Here is a 16,932-nt window from a genome sequence, read left to right on the forward strand (position 1 = left end):
CGATGAGTTTTGAATTTTAATCTTTAAGTGTAGTTGCAGGCCATTGGAAAGGAGGCTAGGGAGTAACATGATAAGGTTTGCACTTTTAAAAGATTATCCTGGCTGTTGTATGGAGGATGAATTACTGTGAATCAGGAATGGAAACTAATTAGGGTGTCCTGTGGTAATGGAAAGAAATTGATGGATTTTTGAAGAATAGCCAATAGACTTGCTGATGGATCGGATTAGATATGTGGAATCAGGGTAGGGGAAGAATTATCAGGTGACTTGAGTTATCAGATTGAGCAGCTAGATGACTGGTTGAATCATTTACTGAGATAGGGGAGGAGTGTAGAGAAAGCAGCTGTGTTTGTGTTAAATGAGATAGCCTATTTGAGATCTAAGTGCAGATGTCAAATAGGAAATTAGATAAACAAACTTGGAGCTCAGTAAAAAAGTCAGGGCTGGAGTAAATATTATGATTACAATAGAGAACCCTGACTTAGCCTGATATTAGTGTTTGGTATTTAAAACTACAGGACTTACAAACACAGTGATTCGAAGGGGCACATGCAACCCAGTGTTTATAGCAGCAATGTCGCAATAGCCAGAATATGGAAAGAGCCCAGATGTCCATCGACAGATGAATGGGTAAAGAAGATGCATATATATACAGTGGTGCCTCAAGCCATCAAAAAGAATGAAGTCTTGCCATTTGAAACAACGTGGATGGAACTAGAGGCTATTATGCTAAGCGAAATAAGTCAGTCAGAGAAAGACAAAATACTATATAATTTCACTCACGTGGAGTTTAAGAAACAAAACAGATGAACATAGGGAAATGAAGGAAAAATAAAATAAGATGAAAATTGAGAGGGAGGCAAACCGTAAGAGATGCTGAACTCTAGGAAACAAATTGAAGGTTGCTGGAGGGGTGGGGGGTCGGGAGTGGGATGATTGGGTGATGGGCATTAAGGAGGACATGTGAGGTAATGAGCACTGGGTGTTATATGCAACTGATGAGTGACTAGATTCTACTTCTGAAACTAACTAACTAAATAAATGTAAAAAACCACAGGTCTAGGTGAGAACAGGTTAGCACAAGTAGAGCCACCATTGCAATAGTAGAAAATCAGACGCTGGTGACTTAGAAGCCAAGAGAAAAGCATTTCAGTAAGGAGTAAGAGTGATCAACTCTGTTGAGTGCTGCTGAGAAGTCAAGTAAAATGATTAAAAAGTGACCAATTAGATTTGACAACATGGAAGTCACTGGTGAAATTAACAAATTCTGTATTTCTTCATTTCTAAAATATTTTTCATATTTTAACATCTCTAAAACGGGTAAGTTCATGAAAGATTGTAAGTCACTGTTTGACTGGCAGTGTTTTTTTCCTCTTCATCTTATAATTTATGGTATTTGGATTTGATGCAGTATGACTTTGGTAAAGTGGTGGGGATAGAAATCTAATTGAAGTGGATTGAGAAGAGACTGGTACATGTCATCCTCAGTTATATTTTCTGTGAAGATGGTTTTAACTTCTTAGTTGTCATTTTGTGAGCCATTTGTCAAGCCAGAACGAAATTCCGAAAGTAAAGATACAACATTCTGCTATAGGTTTTTTTAAAACATCAAAGAACCAAGCAAATGGTTGTTACTCTAAAATAGTGGGAGCCAAAAGAAAAGTATTAATAAGTTTCTGTAGTAATTTAAAAGGTGATATTCTGTACCTTCATCATTAGTTCTCCATTCTTAGCATAGGGTAAAGAGCTAAGGAACAGTAGAATAGTTTAATACAGAGTTTTCACAGAATAATTGCCAAATATAGTTCTGCTCAACTGAATGAAACATCTCTTTTTCTTTCTTCTTCAGTGCCACCTTGTTTCTTCCTCTAAACCCACTAGAGCTCTCTCACCCAGAATATTTGAATCAGCAGGAACTTTTCTGGTATCTTCATCTACAGCCTCTGGGTTCAGGCAAAAAATTTATTAGGAGACATTCCACATGATGCTCCAGCCATCTTTGATTTACTTTTCGTGAACATTCTGTTTTCTTCTTGGTAGATGTTCAGCCTTGCCTAATTTTCCAGTCTGTTCTTTCAGTACCTACCGAACTCCGTTCTCCACCATCTGTCATGTTTCTTCCTGTCGTCTTCTACAGTCATCTGGTTTTGGTGTGGGTTTTTTTTTTTTTTTTCCATTTTTTTGTTCCTTTCCTATACTTCTTGCCTTTTATATATTTCCTGACTCTAACCAACCATTCTGGGCTTTAACTTGTTTACCTAATTGTATGTCAGCAAATTTCTTGCCCATAACAAATGTACAGGTTTAAGTAAAGCTGAAATAGACAATTTCTGTGCTTAGTAAGAAGAGGTACACAGACCTTGTATTTGGTTGTGAAAGTGGTTTTTAACTTTGGAAAAAGGTGGGACATTTCAAATCCTGAGTGGGGTCCTCAGGATGTCTTATTTTATATTTTGAATTCTGCACATGTTAGAAAGAGTGGTGATAGAATCAAGATATTTCTAATTCTGTAACTTTAGTCAAATCACTTGATATTTCTGTTGCTTTCATATCCTCATCTGAAAAAATGGAGCTTTTATAACTACATATACTATGTTGTTACTAGTTTATCACAAGGATAAGTGAGACAAATGTATCAAATAACCTAGGGAATAATGTTGACTATAAATGTAGATTATTCTCTTGGCTTATGCTAGCTATTATGTTTGATATCCCTTGCCCCTCCCTGCCCCTTCCCTTCCCCACCCCCACTTTATTTACCTGTCTTGCTCATTTGGCTGTGAGCTCTTTAAGAATGTAGATTTTCTTACTCATCTCTGTTGCTTACCGTGGTATCTGATACGGTAACCAAATATTTGAATAAATATATTTATAAGTAAATATTTGAACAAATGAGAGTAGAATGCAAAGAACTGTGTGGGGGCCAAGAATAAAACCCTTGGGGAGCAAGATGGGGGGAGAAAAACCTTTGAATAAAGGGAACCGAAAAGGAATGATTGGTAAGACAAAACAACTAGCAAAGCTCAGTGATCAGCCACAAGGTCAACTGTTTTAAATGCAACAAAGAGGTCTAATAAGATGATGACTAAAAAGTGTCCATTGTACTTGCTTATTAGATAATTGGTTGTCATATGGACAACAGTTTCAGTAGAGTGGTGGTAGGTGGTGGGATGAGAAGAGGGTTTGTGGGGAGGGCAGATCATAACGGATTAAGGAGTGAATAGGAATTGAGAAAGCAGATAGCACACATGTGGATTCCTTTGAAGGAGTTTGGTAAGAAAAAGAAGAGACATTAGAAGGTTGCTGGAGAAGGAATCTAAGGACAAGGGGGAGAGTGTTTTAAGGTTTGGGGGTTTTATTATTGTTTTCTGTAGGTGATGCTTGGTACTTGTAGGTCACAGCAAAGAAGCATGAGAAGTTGAAAGCAGATATAAGAGTGAGGGGATGATAGGCAGTAGGGAGACAAAAATGAAATAGGTATGCTCAGGCAGAGGAGTTAGTTCTGACCAGGAGGAGGTACCTTTAATAGTGAGACTAAAGGAGAAAAGAGGAAAAAATGGGTGGTCTATATAATGTCAGAAGTCCCTTCCAGATCTGTAATACCATCAGATCTGTTATGTATGCAAAGATGTGAACTGACCTAGGGCTTAAGAAAATAAATCTCAAGGGGGCACCTGGGTGGCTCAGTCCATTAAGCATCGGACTCTGGATCTTAGCTCAGGTCTTGATATCAGGGTGGCGAGTTCAAGCCCCACGTTGGTCTCCATGCTGGGCGTGGAACCTGCTTAAAAGAGCAATCTATCTATCTATCTCAAGGAAACTCCTAAAGTCTGACAAATATGTTGGCTTGCATTTAAGTCATATTTGTAACCACCCATCTTTAATTTTTTGTGTTTCTTTTTTTTTTTTTTTAAGATCATTTATTTGAGAGAGAGGGAGAGTGGGTAAGCCTTAGCAGGAGGGGTAGGGAGAGGGAGAGAATTTCTAGCAGACTTCATTGAGTGAGGAGCCTGAGGCAGGGCTTGATCTCATGACCCTGAGATCACGCCCTGAGCTGTAACCAACAGTCAGTCACTTAACCGACTGCGCCACCCAAGAGCCCTGGTTTTTATATGTTTCTAAGAGGAATAGTAGATAATTTCTTGGAGTTGCTTTTTGAATGTGAATGAATACCCAATTTAGGTAAAGTCTTTTTTAATAATGTTTCTGTTCCTTTTATTTTTTTAAATATTTATTTATTCATTATTTTAGAAGGAGAGAGGGACAGAGTGAGAGAGAGAATCCCAAGCAGACTCCCCACTGAGGGCAGAGCCCGCCACTGGGCCCATCTCAGGACCATTGAGATCACTACCTGAGTCAAAATCAAGAGCCAGATATTTAACTGACTGAGCCACCAAGGCACCTTCCTGTTCCTTCTATTTATTTATTTATTTTTGTTATTTTAAAGATCTTATTTATTTATTTGAGAGAAAGAGGGAGGGACAGAGGGAGAAAAGCAGACTCCCTGCTGAGTGCGGAGCCCAGCTCGTGGGCTTGCTCCCAAGACCCTGAGATCATGACCTGAGCCAAAATCAAGTCAGATGCTTAACCAGCTGAGCCACCCAGGCGTCCCCTGTGTGTTCCTTTTAGATGCACATCCTAGATTGCTCTAATACTTGAGAGTTTAAAAGATACAATTTTTAATAAATGTTACTAGTTATCCTATTTTCTTCGAGTCTTCGCTCAGGTCTCAATTTTATATGACATTAGGTACACGTTAAAGTATACAAACTTTACTGTTAGAACACTTCTGACTTACCAGTTCTGACTTATCACTAAGTCTTGTTCATGTTTTCCTTGTAGTTATTACAAGAACTATGTACAGTGTTTAATGTAGATTTACCATGCCGTGTGAAGTCTTCCCAATTGGGAATTATCAGCAATAAACAGACGCATACCAGCGCCATAGTGAAGCCACAGTCTAGCTCCTGTTCCTATATCTGCCAGCACTGCCTCGTCCACCTTGGAGACATTGGTGAGCCTTTGGTGTGAAGGAATTGCTAATACATTCATCCTTTTCTTTGGAGTAATCATAGGGAGACTCTCTTTCCTTCAAACTGAACATGCACACCCAGTTTAGATGGTCATAAGAGGAACTGTAAAATGGATATTAAAGAACTTAAATTTTCTCAATATTTTGGGATTGGCAAAGGATCTTGAAGATGTCAGCTTTCATATTAAGCTTTAAGTTTTATTCAGACTCATGCAGATGTAGGCAAATAAATAGCAAAAATGTAATCAAAGCTCAATTTTTCAAAGTGGTGCCACAATGTTTTCTAAATTAGAAGTCTGTACTCTTGGAATTGCAGGGTTTATAAGTTACTCCTTCTGAAGCTAGATTGTCTTTCCCTCCTATCAGTGTATTAAAACCTCTTTTTTAATTGTTTCCTTTTTACAGTTAAATTTGTATTTCTATTTTATATATTTTATCTGGGAGTGTTCTGTAACTTATCCTTGTTCATCCCTTAAAGGTTAACCTAAAAAGGTTGTAAAACAAATTAACTATAGGATTATGTTTCAACTGTCCTCAAATAACAAGGAATGGAGAACATTACTGCTTTAAGTTCAGAGATTTTAGATTTCTTGATATCATAAATCATTGACCTCCATGAGGGGTCACATCAAAGTAAGCACCAAGTTCTGCACGGAGATTTAAGTGAATAGCGTATATAGGTTGTTTTTGCTTTCAGTGTATTCTGTGCACATACATACTTAGTATTGCAGTAGGTATGAGGCATTTTTCAAAATCACTTTATAAGATATTGAAGAAATACACAATTTTCAGATCGTATTGTATAGTGTTTTTTGTTTTGTTTTGTTTTGTTTTGTTTTTAAGTGCCATATAACTCACCCCTTCTTGTGGGCCGGCTCCAGGTCACCAGCATAGTCCATAGTGGGAGCTGGTGATGCATGACACTGGAGGACCTGAAAATGGGGGCTAGGTAAGCTTTAAAATTGGTTACATGCTGAATGTCCCAAATAGGGAAGACCAGATGGACACTTCACACATAATCCTATAGTTGATTTGTTTTAAAGTATTTTCTGTCTTTAATTATCTTAAATTAATTTTAATGTGTTTATTATCCTTAGAATTGAAAACTATAGTTGCTTTGGAAATACTACCCTACTAGTTTTTTATTCATTTGCTTGTTTTTAAGCTAAATTTTGTTTTTTCTCATCTCAGCTCGATACAGAAACCAGACCAGCCAGGCAGAGTCCTACTATAGGCATGCAGCTCAGCTTGTCCCCTCTAATGGTGAGTGGGCCTCTTACATCAACTTGTGGATGACTGTGATAGTTTGTTCTTTATAACAATATAGAAAATAACTCAAGGCTCATCTTCCAAGTTTTATGAAAGCAAAAGATTTCAGAGTTTTGATATTGAGTTTTGGGGATTTGGTGTTGATTGATTTGGAGTTTTGGTCATATTTTTTCTTTTAATTGTATATTCTATCTAACCAGAAATGAATTTTTTAAAATAAGATTATCATTGTCAGTAAACTAGTATAAGTAGAATATCCCCTAATGTGATCTAAAATTGTTTAACAACTCTGGCTTCCTTAATACTTACAGAATAATGATCTCTTAATACCACTATTTCTTTACTAGAAAAATTATTTTTTATTACCTAAAAGACAGGGCTTTTGTCTTTTGATGACCTCAGAATCGGAATTAGCAGTGGTTCTTGTTTGGTGATGCAAGTCATACTTGTTAAGCAACACTGAAATTCTTGATTCTTAAAGGAGCCCATTTGAAGCAGGAATGGCAGTGTGTACAGTTTCTTATTGTCTGTGGCTCCTTTCCCACTACAGTGGTGATAGAGACTCCTAGGCCTCTAATGCTGAAAAGATTTGCTGGCTAGCCCTTTCTAAAGTCTTATATAGCGCTCTCTTCCTGAATTATGTGCTTTTTAACCTAAACATTATATGGCTGTCGTGGGAGTGTGCTATTTTAAATTATGCCCATTTGTAATGAGGTAGTCATGAGATTTACTTTATAAAATACTCCCCATTATTAATTTAAAGGTCTAAAAACTGATCATCTCTATTCTGATAGCAAGACTGTGCATCTTGGGTTACATTAGAATCTTCATTTTCTCCTCTAGGTCAGCCTTATAATCAGTTGGCTATCTTAGCTTCTTCCAAAGGAGACCATCTGACCACAATTTTCTACTACTGCAGAAGCATCGCTGTGAAGTTCCCTTTCCCAGCTGCCTCCACTAATCTACAAAAAGCACTTTCTAAAGCACTGGAAAGGTAGGGTTGACTTTTCCAAGAGGAGTTGTAATCTGGTAGCCTTCTCCCGTCAAATTTGGGCATGCAAGAGCTATAGTCAGTTACCTGGGTTTCTCTGCTGTTTGCCTAATTTCTAAAAACACAGATATATTTTAATAGTTTTGCATGCAGTCGTTGCTGAGTTTTGAGCAGTCTGCGTCTGATTTGTTCGTGGTGGAGGAGTATAGGGGTGCTGAAGGCCGGTGACTCCTCTGAGTGTGTTGCAGATGAAAAGTTAGATACAGACTCCTCTCCTTGTGTATCAGCTGCTCAAATAATGTGTTTTTGCAGACTGAAACCTCTGTTAAGAGATGTTAACCATTTTGCTGCTTAAGATTCATGACAATTTTTCTTTCATTTCAGCCGGGATGAGGTGAAAACCAAATGGGGTGTTTCTGACTTCATCAAGGCCTTTATTAAATTCCACGGTCATGTGTACCTGAGTAAGAGCTTGGAAAAGTTGAGCCCTCTTCGAGAGAAATTGGAAGAACAGTTTAAGGTTAGATTTTAAAAATAGAATTATTTGTCTTGTTTAAATCGGGAAGCATAAGATTTGGGGGAAGCTGATTTCTAGTTTTCATGTCATTACTTAACTGTGAACTGTTGGTAAAAATTAAATTTGAAGCATATGGAATTCTTGCATACAGCATCCCCTCAGTTTAAGCAGAGATACTGTCTATAGAGAAACATAGCAGCAGTGTTTTCACTAAGTAGCTGCCATTTGGCAGAAAGTACCAAAGTGGGAAAAAACAACTCCTTCCCTCCTTCCTTCCCAGATCAAGCACCTTTCTTTCTCAGTTTTGAAAGTACTACTTTTGATGGTTTTTATATTCTTAGGTAGGATTCTGGTACCTACTTTATAATATTTCCGTTCTGCAAACCTAGTTCTTTATTCTCATTGTGCTTTGATCCATCGGGATTTGTGGTAGTTTGAAGGAAGGGAATGAGAATTTCATTCAATAGGACTATATTTTACTAATTTGTGGAAGGAGATAAAATTAAGTAACCTTTGTTCATATGAAAATGATCTTTTATTAGTATATTAAATTAGCAGTTTAGATGTATAATATATAAAATATGGGAGGAGTCAAGATTAAACATTAACTCTATTTTTAATTCATTTATTCAACAAATATTTGACTGCCTGTTGTGTCAGTCACTTTTTAGTCACTAGGATCAATAGCGAACAAGATAGTCTAAAGAACATTTTATATTTCTTGCTTACTTCTGGGTATCTAAATACTTGGGGAATTGTCTATAACTGCCTTACAGTTTTATAAGTATTATAAAAGTAACACATTCCAGAGATTGTAGAACTTAGATACTTAAGAGAGATAAATTAGCCAAATAGAGTCAATGTGAAGTAGTTTTTATAGATAATCATTTTGCAGTTGACACTTTTTATGTACAAGAGATTATACTAAATAACTAATAGAAATAGTTTGTTTTAAAATAAGCTTCTAGAGTCCCCTGCTGTTTTCTGCTTCTTCTGATGGGCTGTTTAAACCTTTAGCCCATGATTTATAGAGTTGGGTACGTGAAAGGAACAGCTAATTTTTATATCCTAAGCTGTTCTGCGTGGACAGAACAAACAAGTCTAAATAGTTTCATTTTAAGTGTTCAGATATATGAAGGATTATTTTAAAATAACTTATCTTTGTGTTTTCTGAGGTCAGAACTGAAATTAAATCTTAAATCTTAAAAAAGAGATCCATAGGGGGTTGCTGGGGATTCTCTTTTGAGAGCTTAAAAGTCAGGTTGACAGCCATCTTTCTTGGATGGTTTAGGTACAGTTCTGTAAAATAGCAGGGGATTGGACCAGATGACCTCTTGACATTGCTCCTGGCTCTGTGTCTATGAAAGATACACTCCCTAAGTGGGGAGAAAGGGGGAACCTACCTTAATGAGATCTTCTCTGTGCAAGTTATTCTGGTCTAGAATCTAGTCATTTTGCTTTGATTCAACCTCAAACACTGATATTCTCTTCAAATATATATATGTGTGTGTGTGTGTGTGTGTGTGTGTGTATGTGTGTGTGTGTGTATATATATGTGTGTGTCCATATAGATATATGTATTTTAAGATTTTATTTATTTACTTGAGAGAGAACATGCATGTGCTTGAGCTGGGGGGAGGGGCCAGGACAAGCAACTCCACCTTGAGCAACTGAGGGCAGAGTCCAGTTTGGGGCTCAGTCTCAGGACCTTGAGATCATGATCTGAGTCAAAGCCAAGAGTCCGACACTTAACTGACTGAGCCAGCCAGGCACCCTTTAAATATATATTTCTGTATATAAAGTTGTGGGGGGGGTTATGTGGGCAATTATAAATACACTTTGAAGTATCATTCCAGCACTCTGAAGTGAGGCAGAGCTATTAAACTTTTCTCATTCTGAACCTCAGACGAACGTTGTGGGAATGAACTTTTAGCAGAGTTGAGTAAGTATTTAGAGTGTTTCTACAGCATGTGCAGATCGTTAGTGTCATCTACATGTGAGCCTCAGTGTGTTTGTCTAACTAGCAATCGTTAGCTCCTAAGTTGAGGTTTATTGAAAGATTTCAGGCCTGGGGTTTAGGAAATGAGACTCGAGGCTTTTTATAAATGTTCCCTATGTGCTGTTTTGTCATGGAATTTAGCTCCGTATATCCCTCAACTGCTCTTGAAGGTGTCTTTGAGTAACAGTGTGTCGGTTCCGGTCTGATTTTGTTCCTGATGCGGTGCTCTACTTACTGCAGTACAATCTAAATTTTATGAAATTTCAACCAAATAGTTACACATTTACTCATAAAGGTGTGGTTTATGCCTTCACTAAGTACTTATTGAGTACCTACTGTGTACCATACACTTTTCTAGGCTCTTGGAGATAGAAGGGAGAGCAATACAAAGTCTGTGCTTTCGTCAAATTTTACATTATCATTTGCTAGTACTTAGGCTGCACTCATACGCATTAATGCTTCTGTGCATATACTTGAAAATCCCTTAAAGGGCTGTGATTATCTTCTACTGGGTATTGCCATCTAAAATAAAATGCCAGTGGATTAATGGATATATTGTTAAATTTTACTCATAAGAAAAAAATGCTTTTTTGAAAAATACAAGTTAATTTCTCCTTTTATGCCAATATTATATATTTGTGTTAAATGATCAGTTTATCTAAAAGGTTGGATGTAGAGATTGAAGGAGAACTTCTATGGATAAAATCTGAAGAAGAGATACAATTTTAGGATGTTTTGAAGAAAGGGAAGAAATGCCTTTGGAAGAGGAATAAGCATTCTAGATGTACACACTGGAATGGCAGGTGGCAAGGAGTCTGAGAGAGAGAGTAGTTTAAGCGGAATTGAATTGTACTTCTCTGCCATGATAATGTAAAAGACCTTGCTAATAGAATCATAAAACTTACTTTGGATATTTCAGATTCTTTATATAAATAGAAAAAAAATCTTTGGAGCTGGACAAAGGCAGCTCTAAATTTCTGAGATGGTAGGATCTCTCATCACTGCTGGTAGAACTGTAAGTAAGGTTATGTTTACCACCACAAGGCTAGTGACAGTGAATCCCCACTTGTATGCATTTCCTGAGAGGGAAGGAGGTTGGCTATGGGTTAAATGTAGGGTGAAGCCAGGATATCATCTCTAGTAGCTATCAGCTTTGTTAGGAACTTGTGTTTGAAAGCTATTTTATATGAGAATAAGCTAAAATTACTGCAGATGCTCAGGTAGCAGGGTGATTAAGTTGAGGCCACCAGCTGAGAGCATGGTAGGTGATTTCTTTCTTATAATAGCCTGGTTAGCAGGTTGCTGTGAACAACACACAGTTATTAAAGAAATTTGATGATGAAGACCATGCATGTGCTTTTCTAATAGGGGAAAATGTCAGTGTTATAGTTTGTAGAAGTTGCCTATAACACATTATTAATTGTTTTAGTATATCATTTATCCTATGTTCCAAAGTAGGTTCTTGCTGTCTGCCTCATAAACCACCAGTTTAATTCTTGTGTGGAAGGTGGCTCCTGTTCTTGATAATATATGCAGTATTTCTGTCATCTTTTACAGAGGCTGCTATTCCAAAAAGCTTTCAACTCTCAGCAGTTAGTTCACGTCACTGTCATTAACCTGTTTCAACTTCATCACCTTCGTGACTTCAGCAATGAAACGGAGCAGCATAGTTATAGCCAAGATGAGCAGCTGTGTTGGACACAGTTGCTGGCCCTCTTTAGTAAGTATTAAATCATTTAATTTTCTGTGCTGTCTTCTTTGGAAAGCATAATTTTAGGCATTTTCATCATTGTAACGGAGTACTAGTGACATATGAAAATGTGTCCTATATTTTCTAACATTGAATCAGGAGGCCTAAACCCTAAGTTCTATCCTTTTATTGACTCACATTCCCCTCATCAACTATACCTGTAACTTTTTTTTTTTTTTTAAGATTTTATTTATTTGACAGAGAGAGAGAGTGAGCACACAAGCAGGGAGAGCAGTAGAGGGAAAGAGAGAGAAGCAGGCTTTCCGCTGAGCAGGTAGCCTGAGCGGCGCTCAATTCCAGGACCCTGGGATCATGACCTGAGCCGAAGGCAAACGCTTAACCGACTGAGCCACCCAGGCGCCCCTGTAACATTTTTTTTTTTTTTTAAGATTTTATTTTTAAGTAATCTCTACACCCAACATGGGGCCCAGACTCACAACCCTGAAATCAAGACTTGCATGCTGTACTGACTGAGCCAGCCAGGCACCCCTGTAACATTTTTAACATGGGAAAAAATGCGTTTTTAGGAAAAAGCTGTGAGGTATTTGTGTTAAGTAGGATATAGCAGAAGACTCATAATGATAGTTTAATTTGGACTGGTACATAGTTTCAAATATCTTATGCTTTCTGAATACATTTTTTCTTTGAGTGTCTTTTCTTGGCATCCTGTGCAAGTGTCCTCTCCAAAACAAGTCTCAGGAGGAGTCCTACAATGCCTATCCCCTTCCTGCAGTCAAGGTCTCCATGGACTGGCTGAGACTCAGACCCAGGGTCTTTCAGGAGGCAGTGGTGGATGAAAGACAGTAGTAAGTGTCTTAGAATTTCTTGTTAGCTTATGTGCTTTGTTTGTTTGATATTCATAGATATGTAGAAACCGCCTCCTAAAACACAACATTTGAACAATGGAAGACTTTGTATTTTCCACCTACTCTCTGGAAATTGAACTGAAGACCTCTTTGTGTGCTTTTCATTTATTTGTTTGAATTTCTCGTGTGAGGCACAATCTTAAGGATTTTTGGCTCCCTGTGTGTTCCCCCCCCCCCATTCCTGCCTGCCGTCATGGGGAAAAAGCATTTTTCACATTTCAAAATGAAATTGAAGTAAAACCAGTTTGTTACCTATTACAGTATGCTCCAATTTTCTGTTTACAAGTTGAAGAGAAGTGATTTTTTACTTTTTCCATTATTTTCTGTTTGATACTGCTGATACTGCCTTAGAGTAACACCCAATTTGAGTTACGTTTGCTTGTTTTGCACATAGAAGATTGGAAATTATTTTGGCTCTCACCGTTTTCTCTGAAATCTCTACTCAGAATAATTCTGATGTTTCTCAGGGGCTTTTGATTTTATAATGACAAATGAAAGCTTTCAGTTTACCTTGATATTTTAACAATATGTGGACTTTTTTGTATCATAAAGAAAAAGGCATATTCATCACTTTGAACAGAGTATGTAATTTGTCTATGGCGTACCCATACCCTGTCACAGATGAAGAACTAGCAGTGGGTTCCATGATAATGTATGTGACAGCTCTATCAAAACATAATGTGTTGTTTCTCTAGTCACTGTGTTCTCAGTAAGTATCAATTATCAGTGTTTAAAACTAACAAATTATTTTCACTAATTGTTAAATTAGGAACCTGGGAAATGATCTGCAGTTGTAGGTCTCTTTGTGCAAATAGGTTTTAGGAAATCATAAAGCCTTTAAAATGCTGAAGCAAGGGAAAAAATACAAAGTCTAAACATTGTCATAGCTTATTAGTGTTCTGGTTTCTCTACTTTAAACAGAGTCTGAAATGTCTCTTTAATTTACAGCATTTGGCCCTGGCTGATTTCTCTTCTAAATAGTTTCCATCCCCATGAAGAGGATCTTTCAAGTACTAATGGTAAGGGCTACCTTAATCTTACAGTGTTGACATTGTTCTGTATCACTAATACTAGGCTTAAGGCCAGAGAAGAAAATAGGCTTTTGTTGTTAAGTGTTTGTCTTTATGGTCAGTATCTCAGAATTGACTTTGAACTCTACTCAGCATGTTTAAGAGGATGGAAGTAGAGGTAATGTTCTTCCAGTTCTTCCAGCAGCGTATTCTCCTGTTTAGCTACATTTGAATAGGAGTCCGAAGAGTGCAATACCTTTTAATTCTTTCTGTCTTCTTCCCTTCCTCCTTATCCTTAAATGTTTTTTTAAAAGGAATTAATGTGAACAGCATTACTCTGTTAAAGTATTACCTGCTCATTATAGAACATCTGGGACATTCAGACATTAAGAACAGGAGTCACCCATGGGTCTGTCATACAAAGATACTTTGTACTATTCACATGATAGTGTATTTCTTGGGACATTTTTCTTACATGTACATATACCTGCCTGGGATTGATATCAGATACAGCTTTGTGCCTGCTTTTTAAGGTTAACGTTATGTTGTTAGCATTTTCCTTTGCTATTTAAACATTTTGAAACATGATTTTTTTTTTTTCTGGCTGCATAATATTCTGCCCTGTGGATATGCCATCATGTATTTAATTATTGTCTATTTGCTTTAAAATTTTCCCCATTGGAGATAATTCTGCACTGAACAATCTATAGTTGACTCCTTTCTGATTATTTTACCCCCATCAGATCAGTGCTTCTCAAGCGTTAATTTGCAAATAAATCACCTGGGATTTTGTTAAAATGCAGTTTATGATTCAGCAGGTTTAGGATAGTGCCTAAGATTCTATATTTCTTACACGTTCCTGGGTGATGTCGGTATTGTTATTCAGCACTTTGAGTAACAAGGAGATAATCTAAACAATGGGATGACTGGATCCGAGGCTATGAATTTTTAAGGCTGCTAGGGAATAAAAGGTCCATCGTCTCCATCCTCCTCAGCATTAAGTAGTAGGTAAGTAGTAGGGGACAATGTCAAGGGCCCAGAGGCAACCTGCACAGATTTGATAGATGAGTTCTGTTATCAGGATCACTACAGAGAAGAGCAGAGAACTCTGAGCATTAGAGATGGCGTTTTTTCTGTATAGAAGATGTCATTTTCTTCATTTAGTGAACAACATTCTGCTGAATAACAGTTTTTAAAATAAAATGTTTATAAATCTTGCTTTCTACCTTTCTGTAGCTACACCACTTCCAGAGGAGTTTGAGTTACAAGGATTCTTGGCTTTGAGACCTTCTTTCAGGTGGGTGGCAGCTGAAAGAGGTTTATTTCATTACCAGTGATTACAGTATTAAAATGAGAAATCAGGCTTGGGTGTAGAAGAACTTTTGATCTATCCCAACTTTGTCTTATTTTCCTAACAGCAACTAAAAGCGGAAGTCCTTTGATATGAAATGGATTTGTATATGTCATACCTTTACCTGCTGTGTAATACCAATACTAAGTGCTTTTACAAATATAGGGGAAAGGCAAGGAAAAGAAAATTGCTTCTCCCAAGTGATATTTATTCACTGGATTTTTTTTTTACACTTTTATACTTTGTTGAAATTAGAGGGGAAGTCTCAAAAAATGGGAACTAAATGTAAACCAAAGGATATTGCTTGACATTTTTCGTATCAGTAAAGATGATAAAGCAGTTTGTTTTTACAGTCGTTCTTGTCTCTTCTCCTTTCAGAGGGATAACTTCTTACTCCTTTTCAAGTCTAACTCTCATCTGTGTCCTTGATCCTATCCCTTCTTGCCTTCCCACCTGTTACCCTCTGCGCTGTTTCCAGTATCTTTTTATTTTTTTAACAACCAGTTGCTTCCTTTTAACCTAGTAATGTTCAGGTGTACCTTGTTCTTTTAAAAAAGTAAGATTTACAGTCGCATCTTTCTCTGATGTTGCCCTTTCTCTCCATCATCAGACTTCTTAAAAGGGTAGTTAGTGTGTGCTAACCTTACTGACCTTTCTTCACTCCCAGTCATTTCTCAGCCTTCTGCAACTTAAACTATTAGTGCCTTCCTGGTTACCAGACTTTGTAATTTTCATCCTGTTCAGTTTTCTCTAGCATTGAGTCTAGTGACCTCATTCCTTCATGAAGCCTCCTTTTTCTTAGCTCTGCCATCATATTCCGTCTCTTTCACTTTCTTCTGTACCACGTGCCTCAGAGTATTATCCTCCACAGTTCTTCCCTGCCCTTCCCTTCCCACCTTCTGCATTCTCCCTGGTGATCAGATTCATCCTTCTGTCTTGAGCTTTCATTTTTGGGTAGTAAGTCCAAAATTTTCAGTTCTGACTTTTTTTTGGAGTTTGGACTCCTGTTTTAATAATCTGATCTCCCTCATATATTTCAAACTTCAATACGACCCAAAAGGGCTTTTATTTTCCTAACTGGTCAGCAAAAAATGATCTTTCTATATTTATCTGTGTGCCATCATCCACCTACATGAACTCTTAAAAAAAAAAATCCTTATTTCCATTATTAATCTTTCTCACCAAGTCTTTGTAATTCTGTGTTTTAAATGCCTTTTAGATCTAACTCGTCCCATTTATTTCCCTTTAGTTCAGGCTTTTATCACCATTCACCTGGAGTATAAAAAGCTTCCTAATCAATCTCACTACTAAGAGTCCCTCTCTTCTTCTGCCATGCTTCCATGATTATATTTTAAATATAGACCTGTTAGTGTCCCATTACTAATACAAAGATTTCAATTCACTCACCCCCAGTGGTTCCAATATCTTTTTTAGCTTCATGTCCAAGTGCTTAATTTTTCAGCCATATTTCCTGCCACCACCACCCTCCTTTCCCCTAATACTTAATATACTAACCATTCACTGTGTCCTATTCTTGAGTAACTCTGTTTTTATTCCTCCAAGACTTTGTGCTATGCCTAGGACAGTCCATTTTCCTCTTCTGCCCTTCCCTTACCAACCTGTGTGCATTTACCACACCTGTCAAAGTCCAGCTCTGGTAACACTTACTCTGTGAAACATTTTTAGAGCTTACCAGATGGAATAAGCCCTCCTGTTACTGTGCTTATTCTTTGCATAGTTTTTATTGTAATGCTCATCAAATTGATTCATAGTCTCATATTTCATCCTTTTGACAGAGACTATTTCTCTTTCTCATTCATTTTTGTGTATCTACCTGGAAATGCTTAGATGTTTTTTAAGAAAATGCTGCATTTAATGAGGAGAAATCTGAAAAATCCTTATTTTTTTCAGGTTGATTTACCTTTCCAATGTCAAAGAGATTTTTGCTCTATATACTTTATGATATGTATACATTTTTCTGATGTAGGGCCACCTAAAGTGCATAGATTAACAGTTTTTTAGAGTAGGAATACTGAGAGACCCCTAGCATTGCAATGGTCATTTCAAACAAATTACACAGAAATGCAAGGTTAAGTGTTAATGAAAACTTTACAGTAAAAGTATCTTTCCTAATAAAAGACTGTGAT

General features: G+C 37.2%; 1 protein-coding gene across 6 annotated transcripts in view; it reads left to right on the forward strand.

Annotated features, from left to right (window-relative positions):
• The window catches only part of SMG7 (SMG7 nonsense mediated mRNA decay factor), an 87,095-nt gene that overhangs the window by 56,915 nt on the left and 13,248 nt on the right, over positions 1-16,932 (forward strand). For all 6 annotated transcript variants that reach the window (XM_045811438.2, XM_045811441.2, XM_045811440.2 and 3 more), the window contains 8 exons: positions 4,843-5,014; positions 6,224-6,295; positions 7,145-7,295; positions 7,677-7,812; positions 11,366-11,528; positions 12,208-12,364; positions 13,373-13,443; positions 14,671-14,731. In XM_045811438.2, the coding sequence (XP_045667394.1) occupies positions 4,843-5,014; positions 6,224-6,295; positions 7,145-7,295; positions 7,677-7,812; positions 11,366-11,528; positions 12,208-12,364; positions 13,373-13,443; positions 14,671-14,731 (983 nt within the window). The remainder of the gene's footprint in view (positions 1-4,842; positions 5,015-6,223; positions 6,296-7,144; positions 7,296-7,676; positions 7,813-11,365; positions 11,529-12,207; positions 12,365-13,372; positions 13,444-14,670; positions 14,732-16,932) is intronic.

This window comes from Ursus americanus, chromosome 2 (genome assembly GCF_024610735.1).
Source record: "Ursus americanus isolate L20-20 chromosome 2, mUrsAme1.1.p, whole genome shotgun sequence".
Classification (NCBI taxonomy): Eukaryota; Metazoa; Chordata; class Mammalia; order Carnivora; family Ursidae; genus Ursus; species Ursus americanus.